Raw genomic sequence first — 19,262 nt, forward strand, 5'->3', positions numbered from 1 at the left:
GGGCAGTTTTCCTTCTTACGAGGAAATACCTTCAGGGGCTCTGACTTGGGTCTCTCCTCCGTGGCGGTCGCTGTCCCAAGCAGCTGTTCTCAAGAGTGTGACCCCAGGCCACCAGCACCAGGGAGGCGGTCAGGAATTCCCCCTCCCTACCCCGAACCCGGACCTGGTGAATTAGAAACCCTCAGGGTGGGTCCCGACGCTCTGCGGCGGGACACCCCCACCTCCCACCCCGGGTGCTTCTGAGACATGCTCAAGCCAGAGGACCGCAGAGCTGGAAGGTGTCTGTATCTTTAACTGCTGAGCCGTGGTGTGTGCCTGCCAGCCAGGTGAGGAAGCGATATCCAGGCTCGGGGTAGAAAGATGACGCCCATGCCAGACGTTTGGGCAGTCCTTCCCGTCTTCTGAATCTTTTTCACATTTGTTTGCTCACGTGGTTTCCAAATTGCCTCCGAGGAAGACAGGGCAAGTATAAACGTCTGTGTTTCACAGATGAAGTAACGCACCTGTTTTGACCACCAGACAAGTATTTCTTCTTCTTCTTCTTTTTTTTTTTTTCTTTCTGCTGTGTTGACTGTCATGGGATTGGAGATACAAATAAGCAAATCCTTCAGCGTGGATTTGGGAAACCAGGGATGTGTCTGTTTCAGCTCAGTTCTCCTTCCCTGGTCCTCACCTGGGGTGTTGGCAGATGTGCTAAAGAACAAGGTTTCTGATTTTTCACTATTTGGGTGCCGACAGACAGAGAGATCCAGTAAGCAGATGTGGTTCTGGAGCAAGGGCCTGGGCCTGGGCCTGGGGTGAGGGTCCTGACTCTGCCGCACCAGCTGTGTGACTTTGGGCAAATGACCTAAAATAAGAATTAAGGGCCTGTTGTAAGAAAGAAGTCAGTCCCATGCAAGTACAGTTTCCCCTCTGTTTCATCATTTCTGCAGATCGAAATTTCTTTACTGTCAACGAGCAGTCCTGCTTTGGGACTGGGGGTGTGGGGTGGCAGTTCCCAGGGAGAGGGCAGGACAGACTGGCATGAGGAGAGAAATGTCAGATAGGTGAATTCAATAACATTCATTCCTAGCCCTTATCCCAAAAGCCTAACCAGCTTGGAAAGTAATGATAGTAATAATAATAACCTTATTAATTATGAAGGCAAACGTACAGCAGGTGCCGTGTTAAGCACCTTTGTATGAAATTATCCCACTGACCTCTCCCACTGGTACTGTGAGGGGGTCCTTATATTGCAGATGAGGAAACTGAGGCCCAACCCATGTGTATGTCTTGCCCAGAGTAGCACAGAGGGAGAGTTTTCCCCGGCCTGCCTTAATCCAGAGTGCTTCGTAAACCACTGTTACGGCAGGAGTGTGACCTGGAGTTGAACGGGGACCAGCTTGAGTAGCACGAATACGGCGGCCTTTGTTTCATGTGGGGATTTAAACCTGTGGGAGCTGAAGAGTAGCTCCAGGGAGGAAGCGCATCTTCACGAATGAAGAAAGTCACCGTTCCCCATGCCCTGTCTTAACGGAGGGGTGACCTTTGGACTCAAGGAGCCTGGGCTCGTTCCTGGAGAATGGTCTGGTTGATGTTAGCCTGGGGACCTACTCTTTTCCTCACCATGTATTTCCCTTGGCTTCCCAGCTTATGTGCATGCTCCTTTGACCATCCAGAAATGAGCCCTTATCTTGCTTGAGACCCTGTGCTCTGATGGGCCCCCTCCTTTAGGAAAGATGCCTGCATACCCTGAGAAGGTTCGTCTCTGTGTGGTTATGCCATGCCCCTTTCTGGAGTTTTCCCAACAGAGGGAAACGAAATTTGTTAGTACCAGCATTCCACAAGAGCCCACATTTGGATTTCTTCTAGAAAAGACTCAAAGCCGAGTCTGATGCACCCTCTCAGTGGCTGCAGATTCATGCTTATTTTACTTCTAAAATGTATTGTGCTTCTCTCTAAGGACCATTCATCTTCCTGAGACTTTTGAATGAGGAGATGTCATTCTTGCGAGCCAAGAGATCCAGGGTTGGAAAGCCTGAACTCCAGCCTTGGAACTCGGATGCCGAGAGCGAACAGTCAGGGCTTGTTCCAAGGCATGAGGAGTCTGGCCTAGAAACCAGAAAATAGGTCAGAGATTGATCTAAGGGAACGTTTTTTACTTCCTTTCACTTTCTCTTGTAAATTGTGGTCGGAGCTTATATTTTAACACTGTCTGCTGGGCTCCTGCAGTGAAATAGGACTAAATTAACATGTGCCAAGGTCGAGGGCTTGAGTGGGTGAAAAGCCAACAGGAAACCGAAAATACGTATATATTTAGGTTGACCTTCCGGAAGCCTTCCTAAGAATCTGACATTAAATCTGGAACGGTAACACCACCCCTGATTAAAAAGTCGGCCACCTCTCTTCCAGGTTGAGTTACACCTGAAACAGTTTCCTCTTTAGATGTCCCAGGTGAATACCTGGGTCTGGGGCTTCTCGGGCCCCATGACAGCCCCCTGTAGTCAGTACAGCGTTGCTGGATGGCCGTGGACCCGGCCTCCAACCCCGGGTTCCAGTCCTGTTTTGTGCACTCTGTGGGAACTCATGGGTCAGGGGAGGAGTCACGTGACCTCTCGGAGCTTTGGGTTTCTCTAAGGACAGGAGCCAAACACCGCCCACCTCAGGCTGTAATGAGAAAATGAAGTGTGCGGAGGTGCCTCCTCAGCAGTACCTGCCGTGCAGGGTTACGATGGTGGATTAACCCCCCTCACGTCTTCCTTATTCCATCTTAGTGGGTAATTAGCGGGCTCACTCCGGACCTTCATCTTCCTGTCCCATCTCACCGGAGGTGTTGGTGAGACTTCTGCAGTGCTCTCTCTGAGCCCCTGGCTTACTCTGGTTAACAGTTTTCTCCTCCAGAGGTCTGATGGAACAGCAGCCTCTTCCATCAAAGCCTTCCATGTGTGGGTTGTGGGGCCCTCCCCACTAGGTGTAGGTCACCCCCAGGGTTGCCCACGTGCCCCAGGAGGGGTGGATCCCTGGGAGCCGCTTTACCTCACCCATCACGGAGCTTCACCATTTGATCTGCCCTCCGGGTGCGGTTGCGACGCATCCGTGGGAGAATGTGGTGAGCCGGGGTGGCCGTTTGTGTGTTCCTCATGACAGGTGTTATTCCCCGCGGAAGCCTCCTACGTGAATCCTGTGTGTTTTTGTTTGTGAGAGTGTGTGTGCGAGTGTCAGAGTGTACTTTGTCCATTTCTACTTTAAAGGGGAGGCTTTGACAAAACCTGATCAATATTTTGCATTCCATGCATGAAGAACCAGATGTTAGAAGTTTCCTCTTGTTGGGGAGGAGGAGGGAGCCGGGGCCCCTCCAGATTTATATAAATCGATGTTCTCTGACAGAAGTTGGTTAGTTTTCCTGGGAAACAAGTAACAGGAACACATTTTTTTGATTTTCACGATGAATTATTTTCTAACAAGAGCCCTCTTCTCATCTCTTTGACTTTCAGTTGCTGGCCAGGGTGAACGAGCCCAACATACTAATGGGGTGAAATCCCACAAATAATGCCAGCCGGCTCCTTTCCTTTCTTTTTAAATTATTCATTTCCTCTTCATACCCGCCCTCACGTGCCAGGCTCATTATCCGAGATGCCTTTTACTGTATTGAGGTCTTATCTTTTCCAAGTTCTTCCCCCGGAACCAGACCCAGAAGCAAGTCAAGGAAGGGCATCTCCATGACAAGGGGAACAGGCACGCCTCTCCCTACATCTCCAGGTCAGGGGCACAGGAGTGTCACCTGCCAGCTAAACCCAGCCCAGCATTTTGTTGATAAAATATAAATGCTCTAACAGAATTGGACAGGTGGACAGGACAGGGTCCCTGGTCAGCACGAGGGAGCCCCCTCGCTCATTTCCAGCGCAGGTGCTGCTTACCCAGCGTGTGCCAGTCCAGCTCCTGCACGCTGAGGGCCATCTGTTATCTGCTGCACCATGGTCATTTGGAGAAGTTGGAGTTTGCAGAGTTCTTTCCCTGCTTCCATTTATGAGTCAGACCGGGTACTTATTTCCTTTTTGTGGGTCCTTGTACTTCTTTGTGCTTGCAGGAAGTAAATCCTCTTGCCACGTGTAGAACTTCCTTTCAGTGGGAACAACTGCACACTTGCAGTTCCTATAAGCCAGTGTTTTGCAGGCACTGTTTTTAAAAAGTATTTTTTTTTTTTTTGATGTGTTCCATTTTTCAAAGTCTGTGCTGAATTTGCTACAGTATTGCTTCCATTGTTTATGTTCTGGATTTTTGGCCATGAGGCATGTGAGGTCCTAGCTCCCTGACCAAGGATGGAACCGGCACCCCCTGCATTGAAAGTCCCAACCACTGGATTGCCAGGGAAACCCTTGCAGGCACTTTTTAAAACCGGACAGTAAGACCAGGGAAATCAGGGAAGCCCTTGGCAGTTCAGGATTCAAGGTTGTAGGAGAGGCTGGCTGGACAGAGTGCTGGACTGGACCTTGGTTTCTGCTCTTCCTTTAGCTGAGTCAGTCTCCCTTCCTTGACTGATTTGTTGGTCCTGCTTCTTCATTACTCACTGGTTGGTTTTTCTTGAGTGATCTGCTGATTTTCCCGTGCCACTGGAGGAAGTGTTCTCACGACGGTAATTCACACCAGAAGGTTGCCCTCCTCATATCTCTCGGCCTGTCTGCCAGGTTACCACCATCACTGCCTCGTTACTTGCCGGGTCAGGCCCTCGGGTAGGGCATAGTCTGTGTGTCTCTCTGTGTGGGTGTGTTTACAGAGTGTGTGTTTTCATGTGTTGTTGACATCTAGAATGGAACCAAACCCTGCCCAGTGGGCTCAGTGACCGTTTTCCTTTGGGTCCGCATGTAGCACACACGTCTTACAGCACACTGACCACAGTTGAAGTTACTGTTCTGTGTTCTTATTCTTTATTTTGTATTTTTAAAAAGCGTTAGTTATTTATGGCTGCATCAGGTCTTAGTGGCAGTGCGCAGGATCTTCATTTCGGTGCATGGGCCTCTCGCTGCGGGGTGTGGGTTTCTTCCCTAGGTGGGGCATGCAGGCTCTCTAGTTGAGGCGCAGACTCAGCAGTTGCGGTGCACGGGCTTAGTTGTCCTGGGGCATGTAGGATCTTCATTCCCAACCAGGGATGGAACCCGCATGTCCCCTGCCTTGGAATGCAGATTCTTAACTGGCGGACCACCAGGAAGGTCCCCTGTTTTCTTTTTTAGACTACACAACTGACCCGCTACTGCCCCGTTAGAGGTGAGCATGAAGAAATCTTGAGCATAGAGTTCAGAATCTTGAGCACAGAGTAAAGAAATAAATGGAAACAACTAAACCAAGACTTGGGTCCTCCTACCTGAGGATGGGCGAGCTCTGTGATGGAGGGGGAGAGGCTTGGGGGAGTCCAGTATCTGTGTGGGAGAAGAATTTTCTTCTTGCCAAGAAGAGCAGGAACTCTGAGAGGAGGCAGCCCCTTCACTGAGTATTCCACTGGGCTTTGTGCCTCGGTGGATTCTTCATATATTACAGTGAATTTAATTAAATACATTGTGATCCCAACTGAGGGTATCCTAATTAGCTGGGTCAGGAACAAATCATTCTCCCTCCTTCTCTAGATGAAAACATCTACTCTCTCCTGCAGGGAAAGCATTTCTGGGGTGACGGGCTGGCCCTGTGAAGTCAGTCTCTCCAGTCCTGCCCCCTGCTGCTGCTTCTTACTAGGCAAGTTCCCAGGGTGGAATTCTGGGGATGGGCCAGCACATCTTGGGAGGGAGAGGGAGCCCGGCCACCAAGGTCAGGGCCTGTACCCACTGAAGACCTGGGAAGGGACCAGATGGTGCGGATAAGTCAGGACCCTGTTGCTGGCTTTGGACCCCCGTTTGCTCCATGTTGGACAGCCTGAAAACTGCCTAAGTGGGAGCTTATAAGATGTGGTGAGAACAGGAGCACTCACGTGCAGGTGGACCCCCAGAGACTCCAGTTGTGAGTGGAAGTTTGGGTTGGGGTATAACCTTTATGAGCAGGTGTTTCCTAGGAATGGAGAAATAGTTTATTCTGGATTTCCATGTGTATGTCTTGGAGAGTGAACTTGGAGTGCACAAGCAAACTTGGAATTTTGAATTAAGCTTCTGTGCAAGTCCCTGAGAGGGGACCCTAAATGTCCGCTACACCGGGCTCAGAGGGAGAGGCCTTGGCTCTGTTTTCCGCATTTTTTGCTTTTATTCTTGTCTCTACCATTTGTATCGGGCACCCATTCATTTTCTTTCCGAAATGGTTCTCGCATAGCAGACCGACAGGATTCCTGGTGGCAGCAGAGATTACCAGTGACTACCAGGAGTCAAGTGTGGTGGTTTGGGGGCATCATCATTGTATCAGTTATTTTTCCAGCAGGAGTCCCCAGTGTGATGTTTATTTCAGTTGAGGATATATACAGCCCTGTCACCCAAGAGCCCCTGAGTCTGAGGATGAAAGACATCTGACATCTCAGCTCCCATCCAACTCTTTCTGGCCGTGTTATCCTCTCTTCTGGCTCAGAGACTAGAAACCCCAGACTTTTGGAAAAGAACCCTCACATCCATATTAAAATCTCATGTTTAAGATCCAGAGCCTTACTGCCAGGAAATCCTGTTTCATGAGAAGGTAATGGGAATTCGGGGTTAAGGCTTCAGTGATCTTTTCTGTAATTTCGTAGTTTACGATACCACCAGAATCCCTTGCTAGGACTTATCGCTTTGGATTCCATGGTTATTTTCCCTGTTACCTTTCATTCAGTCAGTTTTTGTTGAAACTTTAATAAATGTAGTGTGTTGGGACTTGGTGATCCAAGGTGGCCTTTCCTGGCTCCTGTATGAGTTCCCTGTTCCTCAGTCCCAACCCTAATGCTTGCTCCTGAGAATATCTGGGTTCCATTTTTGGCTTTCGGGGGTCCCTATGGAGAATTTGGGTAGAATCGGCATGGACAAGCTCATTTTGTTTTCCTTTCCATCCAGCCCAGCAGTCTCTCTCCCCGGAGTCCCACCCTCCAAAAAACGTAGCTTTGGAGCTTTCAATCCTTGACAAGGAGACTTAAGTCAGAGGGGGCAAACTGAAGAGAAACCATTAAAAACAAACAAACAAACAAAAAAAAAACCAGCTCAAATTTATTTCAGGAAAAGTAGCTTTGTGTTTTTGGTGGTTATACTCTGACAGCTAGCATTGAGCTTGCTTGTTACTTGGTCTCTTTCTGGCTGTGATTGCTGTAGGCCAGCTTTTACTGGAGGCAGGGCCAGGGGAAGGCTTATTGTTTTGCTCCAAGGCTCTGCACTTGAGTGTGTTAAGTCACCCATTTCTGGGAAAGAAGGGATTGTTCTCTGCTGTTACCTGTGAAGCCCTTCACTGTGTTACCTGCAAGCTGGCCTCAGAGCAAAAGTTAACGTTGTGTAGCCAGCTTACATGGTCGAGGGCCTGCGCCCCGCTCCCCTTCTTCAGCCCTCTGTTGATGCATTCATATTTCCTCTTCCAATGAGGTCCAGACCTGCTTCTGGGATGTTCACACTTTTTCCGTGAACATAGGATGTGTACATGTGAACACATGAGCCTCAGAGCTGTGTCATCCAGTAGGGACAGTTGGGCCACTCTTGTTAGCATTGAGCAGAGTGCAGGGCATTGACCTCTGTGCTTCCTGAGTGTCCCACAGTATCATCAGGACAGGACAGAGGTCCACGCAGGACCAGAGATGGTTACCTGGCACGGGCGTCAAATAGGACGAGTGTGGTCAGAAAGGAGACGAGCAGCACAGAGCAGCCTCAAGGCTTTATTGTGGTTCCTTGGGCCAGGCTCGGGGGACTGGAGGTGGGCGTAGGGGCGAGGAGAAAGAAGGAAGGGCGGGTGGTAACATGAGCCCATAAAATCCATGATCTCCGTTTCCTCCTCCAGAAGGATACTGGCGCGGATGCTGCCAGATTCTAGTTCTCTTTCTCCCATTAACTAGCTGTGTTAACTTGAGTCAACCACTTAAAACTTCTTGGGATTTTTTTTTTCCCCTGTTTTATGTGTACCCAAAAGAAAAATTCCCTCTTCCCCTAAAATGAGTCATTTGAAATGAAGGAGGTGGCCTTTCTATACCAAGAGCATGTCAGTTCTCTAATTCTTAATAAAAGGGTCCGTAGCTGTCCACGTGTTCTCACAGGGACCCCAAAGGATGTGACTGTTATGCTTGGATACAAGTCTTCTTCAAGATGCAGAAGCCTGGGTTCTGCCAACTCCATGGCCTCCACTGGTTTGTGTACCATACTTTTATCCCTGTTGCGTCTGCTTCATGGGCTTCCATGTTCTGGGATCAAAGTTCTGTATCCACACAAACACAACCCAGAGTGTAATTTTGACCATCTGAGCTCTAAGCCAAATGACCTTGAGATGTTGAGAGAGAACTGGTTTGGACAAATTTATTTTTCTTTTCTTCCTAATCTAGGGGAAGACCTAATTTCAGATTCTCCTAATAGACTAGTTCTAAATACAAAAGCTTGAGTTATCTTTCTTGTGAAATAGCCACACAGCAGCTTTGGTGCTTCGTTACTGACCTAAGATTCTGTGCAGGTAAGGTGACCACCCTGTAGGCCACCCCCTAAAGCAGGCGCTTGTCACTTTTTCCATGAAGGTCCAGATAATAAGATTTTAGGCTTTGCAGGCCACGTAATCTCTGTTGCAACTGTTGAACTCCGTCCGGTATTCAGAAAGTATCCATGGACGATGCACGAACCAACACATTTTGTGGCTGTGTTCCACCGAGACCCTATTTGCAGAACCAGGCAGCAGGGTGCACTTGGCCTGTGGCCATAGCTTGCCGACCCCTGTTCCACATAGAGCAGACACTTTGGAGATAAGCGGAAAGAGGAACCTCAGATTATTGTGCCAGGAAGCCCAGTTTTATGCTGGGAGGGTCGGATCCATCAGCATTTTCAGCACTCTGACACACGTGGGGGAGGCAGGAACGAGAGTCACCTTGCTCCCTGTCCTCATCAAGCTGCTGGGGAAGGGCCCCCTGGGAAAACCAAGTCACCCTGGAAAGGGGTTGTCGGGTGGCCAGCAGGGTGGGCGGGCTCGTGGCGGGGCTGGGCTTGGTGTGGCTGACCAGGGCACATCCCTCTCTCTTACCCTCGCAGCACCTGCAGCAGCGTGAGAGCGGCGTGGAGGGCGAGAGCTGTTACTACCACTGCGTCCTGTGCAGCTACTCCACCAAGGCCAAGCTCAACCTTATCCAGCACGTGCGCTCCATGAAGCACCAGCGCAGCGAGAGCCTGCGCAAGCTGCAGCGGCTGCAAAAGGGCCTCCCCGAGGAGGACGAGGACCTGGGGCAGATCTTCACCATCCGCAGGTGCCCCTCCACTGACCCCGGTGAGTGGTCTCGTGGGCCGCGGGTGGCCGCTGTGCTCTGGGCGTGGGGGACATGCAGGGACTGTCACTTTCCTCTTAACTATTAAAGTTTTTTAGAGGAACTTAGCACGACTTTTCTTTGCACGTCACAAGCCACTGCCCGGTGAGCAAGCCAACAGACCGTGTGTTGTCCCTTCTCCCCAGGTGCGTCCGGCGTGCATTCTAGATTCAGTCTTTGGGTTCAGATCGACATAAAGAAAATGCTACAGTATGTCTTGCTCAGAATTGAGATTGGGCAGTTTGTGGCCTCGAGTCTGGTCTGTAAGAACGAATTGCAGAGGAGATCGAAGAGTGAGTGCTTATTAAAAACGTCGTGACTGTTCCGAGCGCCCTGGCTCTTCCTGGCTCACAGCTGCCCCTTCCCTCACAGAGAGCATGGGGACCTTGCCGCAGCCCTTGCCCCGCGTCTGCTTCCCGCCTGTCCTCTAGGCTGCAGTCCCTTCTCCTGTCTTTCCCATGTGACTTAACTCCCGTGGGAACCTCGTACATTAGACTGTCCCCTCTCTCTTACTTTTTTCGGCCTCCCAATCCCTTTCTCTCCACTTGGGAGCATAGGACAGTCAGCTGACTCTTTAAAAACCATACAGCAAAAGCTCTCCCTTAATCCTGAGTTCCACTGTCTGTCTACAACAGAATCTTCAGATTCTTGAAGGAACAATCTGTGTTGGTCCATCTCCAGTTCACATGTCAGCCTATCAGAGCCTGTTTCCTCTCATCATCAAACCGTGCTTGAGAAGGAACCCTTGACCTTGGATGTACCCAGTCCAGTGACTATGTGCTGGGCTTCTTTCTTGGTCTCTGAGGTCACTGCCCAGTGCCTTCTGGAAGCACCCTTGCTTGGCCCTGTTTCTGTCTTGTTCTTTGACTGCTCCGGACCATCCTCCATGCCCCTTCTTGGCTCATGGTCCTTGGTCTGCCCCCCAGGCCGGCATCGCCAGGCACTAGGCCTGGCCCTTGGCTCCCAGCCTCTCCTGGGTTTGGCACGTGCTCTCCTGCCTTTGGCACGTGCCCTTCAGGTGGCTCCCTGGGTTTCTCGCTGGGGCCGCCTCACAGGCCTGGGTTCACGACTTCTCCTGCAGACAAACCCCTTTGCTCATCGCGATGGCATGTTGCCACACGACCTGGCCAGGCTGCAGACTCAGGCGGGCCCCTTGGTCTCTCTGTTGCCTGCAGCACCCTGTCAGCCATTGAGCTGCCCTGGCCGTGTGGGGTTTTAATCCTAATGTTATCAGACTGCACATTTTCACAGTTTTTAAAGGCAAAGAGTTATATGAACCTTACTGTGAAAAATGGCATGGCCCTCCCCGGTGCCATTCCCCAGAGCCCTGGCTCTCACGTGTAATTGTTCCTTTTGTTACTCATGGCCGTATTTCTTAACATGCCTCTACTATTGTTGCTTGAAATTGTGGTGTGTTTTTTTTTTTTTGGCCAAGTGTTAGGCATTACCTATTGGCTTTCTACATTGGAAGATAAGGATTTTACTAGTATGCCATTCTGCAAGCCCACACACCCATACCTACTTACACACACCGCATCCACAAACTCACGTTCCCACCCCTCCCTCACTCTGTACACACCCTCTTGCACACAGACTCGGTACCCACAAATCCCAGCCCCTCAATACATTGTCTCCCCCTCCGATCCGTCTTCCATTATGATTAAATAATAATTTTGGGACATATTAATATTGAGTATTTTCATTATTCTAACTCTATAAATATTAATCACAGCTGAGCCATGTAGAGTTTTATAATTTCATTTACCTTCTTGTACAACTTTTGTTTTCTCTGGTTTTCTAGGTACCTATGATTAATTCATGGCTAACCCTCTGCCAGGGTAGACGTTTTCTCCGCTCTGAAGGCTCTGCTATATCACTCTTTCAGCTTCGTTTCCTGCTGGAGGCATTGCTCCAGAGCCCCCATGGACCTCTCTGCCCACAGCTTCTGTGTCCATCACCCAGCTGCTTCTCTTCCCCCTTTTTCTGTATAGGTGGAGCTAGATTCCCCAATGATGGGATACACCAGAATTTGAGAATGTTTCCTCTCTGCTCGAGTAGGATTATCACAGAGGAGGGGCCAGTCCTCCTAGCAGTCAGTCTGGATTGTCGCTTTGGGAAAGTCCTGGGTGGGGATCAGGGTGATTTTTGTCTCCCCCAGGTCACTGCAAGATGGACTGTGCCTTCCTGCGTGTATCATGGATGCCTCTTTTGTTTAAAGTTCATTCTCCACCGCTGGGGCTTGTGTTTCATGTCTGACCCATGATTCTGCCCTGGGATGGGACCCAGCACCCACAGCCAGGCCAGGGCTCCAGGACTGGGACCGTTGTGCCATCCGGCTGTGGGGCCGCCACTCCCCACGAGGGCGTTTTGGCCTGCTTGTTCTGCCACTCTCTTTGTTCTGCTGTTGAGTCCTTTGACGGGGTTCTTCTTCCTCTGCCAGCATACTCAGACCTATTTATTTCAGGGTTTAATTTTTTTTTTTTTAAACCAGCTTTGCATACGTCATTGTTTTAATCTTCCACTAAAAGCTGGTCCCTTTTGCCCCCTCAATTCTTTCTTTCACTCTGCTCAGAATTCCCTTTTTATTAATGAGGTGCCCCAAACTAAATAGTGTACAGCTGCCATTTCACCCAGGGTCTATGAGCTGGAACAAACAGTCCCCTGTTTTATAATGTAATACTTCTATTTATGCAGTCGCTGTGGAATTGCGTTCTTACACCACTGCCTTCTGGGTTTCTCTCATTTAATGCGTCTTAGTGTTTTTTTTTCTCCCTCTCCGAAGTGTCTGAGCAACTTTCCTCTAGATGATAGACTCCCTTTCGGCATTTCAGAATCCTTTTGTATTGTCTTCGGCCTGGAGTCATGCTCGCACTCTCCACCCACCTCCCTCCCCACCCTGTACCGCCCTTCCACCCCTGCGCTCTAGCTAAGTGTATACTCTTTACTAATGACAAAGGCATAAATTACTAGGTAATGTTCGTATTGACACGAAGAGTAACTCGGTTCTGTTTTAGAAACTCCTTCAAGAAAACTCACCTTAAAACATATCCTCCTCCCTTGTACCGGGAATGGGCTCTTACAAACGTCTTGGAAGAATGTCTTCAAGAGAAGGGCAACACGGGCCTGGTAGAATTAAGACACTGAAAGTCATCATCTTCTGGTTTTGTAAATACAGACTTCATAAAACAGGTGTCCCTTGTTCTGCCATGCTCAGAGACCCTGCATCATCCTTTTACAGATGGAAGGTTCCTGGCTGCCCCGCTTGGAGCAAGTCTGTGGGTATCATTTTTCCATCAGCATTTGCTCACTTTGCGTTTCTGTGTCACGTTTTGGTAATTCTCATGGGATTTCAAGCCCTCCACCAGCAGAAAATATTTCGACCCCCTGAAGGCTCAGATGATGATCAACATTTTTAAGCACTGAAGTGTTTTTTAATTAAGATATTTATTTTTCATTTATTTTTATTGATAGTTAATATGCTTTTTTTTTTCCCTGACCTTAATAGACTACCATATAGTGTAAATGTAACTTTTATACGCACTGGGAAACCACAAAAATCACGTTAGCTCACTTTGTTGTCATACTTGATTTATCGCAGCATCTGTGAGGTGTGCCTGTAATTCCCACTTCTCTCCTCTGGAACATAAAGGTTGGGGCAGTGATCCTCAGCTGGCAAGGTCGTCCATGTGGTGTGAGGAGGCCTCAGGGTGCCTTTGGGCACCTGTCGGGAGCCCTGCGTCCTGACTCTAAGCCGCGGGTAAACAGTGGTGGTGTCTAGGGTTTTCCTTCCTGGCATTCTGTCATCACCTGGATAAAAGACGGCGTTCTCTCTCCTTTCCTTTCCTCCTGTCTTGTCCGCACACCAGAGAGATTTATACAAAAGCCACCGGAAATGACATCCTCCCCTTCCCTGAGCCCAGGGCCTCAGAGCTCAGCCTCCTGTCGGCTTCTGCAGCGGCGGGGCTTCTCTTGCCGAGGCTGATGGAGTGGACTGTCCCGTGGTTTCTCGCCTGGGGGGTGACAGAAATGCCACTTCTTCAAACCTTACTTGTTAGCTCAGTCCCGCATGGAAGTGCAGAGAAGGAGAAGTGGTGGAAGTCTCCTCTGCCTTCAGAATTTCATAGCAGTGGCCGAGATTCACACCCACCACTGGCTCCCTAAGCCCCTCGAGAGCCCTCATGACCAGCCTTAAAGCGTTGAGGTCCTGCCCTGCTCCACCAAAGGGCTGAGTCTTGGTTGCTGACCACATGCTAATCCCTAGCCCACCCTCCCCGACACAGTCCTGCTTGTGGTTGAGCGCCACCCTTACTTACGTCAGTGAGTCCTATGGTGTATTGTTTTTTTTTTTTTCCCCACCAAGTGCAGTGGTCTTTGTGGTTATGCTTGCCACCCTCACCTCTGTGCTAGAAACACAGACACACACGCGCGGCCTTCCCATTTGAAAGAGAGCGTCTTGGAAATGTACATCTCACAGAAAAGAAGGTAACCACGCTACCGAGATTCTTGCCTTCCCATCATTTTTTGTGTGTGACCTGGTCTTTTGATTTTGGCTTGAATGTATTTTCTGCAGGACCAAGTATTCTGTCGACAGTGTTGGGATTTGGCCTTCCTGTTTCACTCCCACTCCTTCCCACACGCACACAGATAAAGGCAGACAAAGCTCGCTGCTGCAGCGGCACCTGGGTCATATCTCCCAGTGGCTGGCTTCGGCTCCTTGCCTCCCCTTAGTTGACCAGAAGCCCCTGGAAGATAAAACGCAGCCGTAGGTGGATCATGTGTAGGATCAGCTTCCCTGTTTGCTTATTAAAAAGGCATTTCTGGCTCCCGGGTGAAACTGTAGTTAATTTCGCTCCATCAGTGCCCTGAGCCTCCAGAAGACAAAGAGGCACTTTGTGTTTCTGCCCTCGGCCTTCCTCTCTTTTCCTCCTCCTGTTTCTCTTACCCTCCCCTTAACTACTTCTCACACGGGGACGTGGCCCTCCAAACATTGCACAGAAGTAATGACATGACTCTTCATCGAGCACCTACTTTGAGTCGGGGGCACAGCTGATGCCATCTCTCAGCTCTTGGTGTGGATACGTTGTTCTAGACGGCAGCACAGGCGTTCAGGGCAACCGATGATGGCTCAGCTTACAGATGGTGCGCTCATTCAGAATTTAGGGGAGTATTTTGCTTGGAGCAGAAGACGACAGCCTCCTACACTGACGCATCTTTGGCGCTCAAGGTAGTGAATTCCTGGGGTCAGGGAGCCGGCCAAGTGACGATGTGGTTTAGACGACAGCCTTTACTGAAACACTCACCGGCCTCACCTGATGGATGATTTTTTTGAAGCAAGTTCTGGGGAGTTCTACTTAACTTGTACAATTTAAGAGAATAAGAAAATGCACTGTTTCCTAGTTCATCATTTGTTTTTGTTTTGATTTTTCAAAACTGGCATAAAGCTGCCCTCTGAGTATTAAGTGCAGTTTTTTTGTAAATAGCTAAATTATACACTATTTCAGTATAATTTTTCTTTTAACACTAAAATATGTTGCGACCAGTTCTGCAGTTCTAAGGTATTATTTTCGTAGAACCAGCAGAGTTTTTTCTCTGTCCTTTTTCCTTTTGATTGTATGTCTTGTCCATGAGGCTTGGGGAAGCATAGGGATAAAGTAATTCTGACCAGAAAAGTTAAATGTGTAAAGGGCACCCAAACAAATTGGCGTGACTGAGAATTTGAGCACTCATGAAGGAATCAAGAAAACATGACTTTATCTGTTTTAAATCCATTTCCTGATGAGGGACTACTGGGATGAAAATTGGGAATTTCAGGGTGCTTTTTCAGAAAGCTTCTTTTCAGTGCAAGGCTAAGGAGACTTCATTATATATTGACATGAAGAGAGAATATAATATTGTTGAATGAAAAATGGAGTTTGCTCAATGATGTATACTTTGATTCTGTTCTTCTTCTTTTTTTTTTTTTTTTTCCTAAAGCTTTAAAAATAGCCATTCAAAGCAAAGTTTGTAATTGGCATTTCTGACTGCTTCATGGGTGGGATCTGTTTATATGGAATCTAATAGAGTGCCAGCCACATGGCAAGAGCTCAAATAGTGGCCAAGCTCGTTGACAGAGATACTAGCAAAGTTACTCACAGGAGACCAAGGGCTGAACCTTGCTTGTCTTTTGTTCGTGGAGACCGTTTTCCTTCTGTCAGTGTAAAGCACATGTAGTCTGATTACCACCTGATTCGCTTGCATTTTGCATCCACATGAAGAGGACAGGAGTGCTTCTTAGGGTGTCTACAGTCTTGTTTTTTTGTTGGAACAGAGTTCCTGATTTGCCTTAATTAGTCCTCTAACAATCTACAAAGGTCAGTGCCAATTGCCTGTTCATTTGCATTTGTAATTGTGATGGCTTCTGATTACATATTCCTTGTCTTAGTCCTTCCTCTGCTGCTGCTGCTGCTGCTGAGTCACTTCAGTCATGTCCGACTCTGTGCGACCCCATAGACGGCAGCCCACCAAGCTCCCCCGTCCCTGGGATTCTCCAGGCAAGATCACTGGAGTGGGTTGCCATTTCCTTCTCCAATGCATGAAAGTGAAAAGTGAAAGTGAAGTCACTCAGTCGTGTCCGACTCTGTGCGACCCCCTGGACTGCAGCCCACCAGGCTCCCCCGTCCCTGGGACTCTCCAGGCAAGATCACTGGAGTGGGTTGCCATTTCCTTCTCCAGTGCATAAAAGTGAAAAGTGAAAGGGAAGTCGCTCAGTCATGTCCGACTCTTCGAGACCCCCTGGACTGCAGCCCGCCAGGCTCCCCCGCCCCTGGGATTTTCCAGGCAAGAGGACTGGAGTGGGGTGCCATTGCCTTCCCAAGTCCTTCCTCTAAGTATATGCTAGTATGTCTGCTCCTCCTCTCACATGTGTGTGTGCACATCTATGCGTACATATGCATGCACACACGCATGTGCACACACACACGCGCACACACACACAGACACACACACTCCCCCCTACCAGTGTGGAAGCTAAGGCTCCATCTCTTCATACAAGACAGCTTTGTAGTGATAGCACCGCCTTCCCTGCAATGTCAGAGTCTGTTATAAAGAAGCATCTTGGAGAGGCTGTTGCTTCTAAGTTAGGAATGTCCTGAAGCCAGAGTCAGGGCAATTACATGGATACCAGGCAAGACCTCTGAGAGCCATTATCCAAGAGCTGTTTTGACTGGAGTCGTTGTTGTTCAGTCGCTAAGTTGTGTCTGACTCTTTGCAACCGCATGGACTGCAGCATGCCAGGCTTCCCCATCCTTCACCATCTCCCTAAGTTTGCTCAAACTCGTGTCCATCGCATCGGTGATGCCATCCAACCATCTCATCCTCTGTCGCCTCCTTCTGCTGTTGCCCTCAATCTTTTCCAGCATCAGGGTCTTTTCCAGTGAGTCAGCCCTTCGCATCAAGTGGCCAAAGTATTGGAGCTTCAGCTTTAGCATCAGTCCTTCCAGTGAAAATTCCCACCAAGCTTGTTTCCTCTCTGTCTTCTCCAGAAGAGATAAGCACTTGTGCCAAGACATTCTACCTTTTAGAAATGATCTGAGATCTGGCTGCAGTAGCCTGAGTTACAGTGATTATCATTCATTTACCCATTCGTTTTTCTGGATCCACCATTTAGTAGTTGCTTTATTTTTATGGGAGGTTCAAAGCTGCCAGGGTTTTGGGTTTCATTTCAGTGTATGACACTGGAGCATATGTTCCCCTATATAATATACTGGGCTGTATGTATGACTATACATTGCCTGTCCTCCTCGTTGGGGCACTCAAGCTGTCTTACGTGCTGTCCCCTCGGTAGGTAGTGGTGGGTTCCCTCACGGCCACCCCACACTGCCCACTCTTGAGAGGTGCCAACACTGTGGCTGCTGCCTTCCAGGGGGGCTGATACCGAGTGGCCCAGCAAAATGTAGATGAACGTAAAAAGGAGAGACCATGAGTCCTTTTGGAGGGGGGCGGTGGGTATTGAGGGTGAGCGTTAGGGGTCTCCTGTTCAGGGTTGTAAGCATGCCAGAGAGCTCAGAAACATAGGGATCCCCACGGCAGACAGAAAATGTCATGTCCCACCTGGTGTTATGTCAGGGAAACATTTATGGGGGGTCCCTTTTGAAAGGGGGGATCCAAGAAGCTTGAACGAGGGAAACGTCCCTCAGGTGAGCATGGGAGCTAGCCAGCGAGTTGGGGTCGGGGCTCTGTGCCTCGGTGGGTTGGGGATGGTGGTCATCACCCACTGCCCCCTGTCTCATGGGCACGTCTTCATTCCAGCCTCTTCACACCATCATGTGCTGCTCAAATGTAATTTTTCAAGAGAAACAATGATTTGAACTTGTTATGCCTTCTGACATGCCTGAAGAATCCGTTTCTTGGGCCACTTACACTCTATATTAATAAACTTGCTCCTGACCTTGGTAGGGGGCCCAGGAGGAAAGTGGAGCATGCATTGGTCTCTCTGTTCACAGAAATAGCTCAAAGCCTTCTCAGAGTCACAGATGTTAAGGAACCCCCTTCAAACTGTGACCCAATTAGGAGAATTACAGTCCTGCATGATTTTTTTTTTCCCAAACACTGACTAGCAGTGGGAAGTTTTCTGACCGCCCACATCAGAGTAGGCGCGGTCCAGAGCCTGCTTCTGGGGTTTCTCGACCCTCTGAGAGCAACAAGGGAGCATCTCCAGGTTCTCAGCCTGTTCGGCACGACAGGCTGCGGCTGTTTAAGTTTAAATTAATTAAAGTTAAATAAAGATTTACAATCCAGTCTCTCTGTCATACCAGCCAGATTTCAAGGCCTTCTTAGTTACATGTGGTTCACGGCTGCCTTAGGGAAGGGGACAGATTCATCGACCAGTTCGGGAGTTTCTAGTGGACAGCGCTGGCTGGCCACGGGGCACGTGATACGCTTGCCCTGGTGCTGGCTGCCTCACTGGGATCCCGCTGGCCCAGCCTGGATTTGGGCTGCCCTTTCCATAAAGAAACGGACGTGGTACCCACGCGCCTCCTGCTTCCCAGGCTGAGTAAGGTGTGTTCTGTAGCGCCTTCCCATCTCTGTTTCTGCTGTTTACCACTCCCCCCTCCTCGATTTTTCTCCATATGAGAGAAGCATGTTTTCAAATAGGCATTTACTTTTGGTTTTGCCACTTAAGCCTAATCCATTAGCAGTTTTGAGGGAGTTGGAAAGGACTTTGTCAAGAGGTAGCCTTCAGAGTGGATGTTAAAGGGCTTTTTATAGTTTTACACTTCCAAACTATCTTGAGACCTTTTGTGTGTCTGTTAATAAAAAAGAGCTGTTTATCACTTTTAACAGATACTTGACTTCTGCTCAAATCAGAATATTAGAGGTTGGATAGTATGTGATTTTTCTGGGAACAAGCCTGTCTGTTGTCTTCACTCAGCTTTATCCAGATCTGTCGTCATCTCATGAAGACAGAAAAAGAACCTATGTGCTTCCCTCTCACCATTTTGCTCAGTTTAAAACCCTCTGCTTGGGACAGGCTTTTTCCTCTCAGACTGCCTTAGTTTGCTTAGAGCTGCCGTAATGAAAAGCCATAGGCCGAGTGCCTTAAACAATCCAAGTTCACTTTCGCACAGTTCTAGAGGCTGGAAGTCCCAGATCAAGGCGTTGGGAGGTTTCATTTCTCCTGAGGCCGCTCTCCTTGGAGTACAGAGGGCTGTCTTCTCCTCTTCTCACAGCCTTCGCCCTGCTCTCAGGCCTGTCTGTCTGTCTGTCTGTCTCTCTCTCTCTCTCTCTGTCGTAATCCCCTCTGCTTATAAGGATGCCAGCCAGGGTGCCCTAATCCAGTCTATCACTCATCTTTAACTTAATCACCGTCTTGAAGGCCCTTTCTCCAGATACA

At 49.0% G+C, this 19,262-nt stretch overlaps 1 protein-coding gene across 5 annotated transcripts in view; it reads left to right on the forward strand.

The window, feature by feature from the left end:
- ZFHX3 (zinc finger homeobox 3) overlaps nucleotides 1-19,262 on the forward strand; it is a 252,177-nt gene that overhangs the window by 142,270 nt on the left and 90,645 nt on the right. For all 5 annotated transcript variants that reach the window (XM_060398455.1, XM_060398456.1, XM_042231873.2 and 2 more), the window contains one exon: nucleotides 9,123-9,354. In XM_060398455.1, the coding sequence (XP_060254438.1) occupies nucleotides 9,123-9,354 (232 nt within the window). The remainder of the gene's footprint in view (nucleotides 1-9,122; nucleotides 9,355-19,262) is intronic.

Source organism: Ovis aries, chromosome 14, assembly GCF_016772045.2.
Source record: "Ovis aries strain OAR_USU_Benz2616 breed Rambouillet chromosome 14, ARS-UI_Ramb_v3.0, whole genome shotgun sequence".
NCBI lineage: Eukaryota > Metazoa > Chordata > Mammalia > Artiodactyla > Bovidae > Ovis > Ovis aries.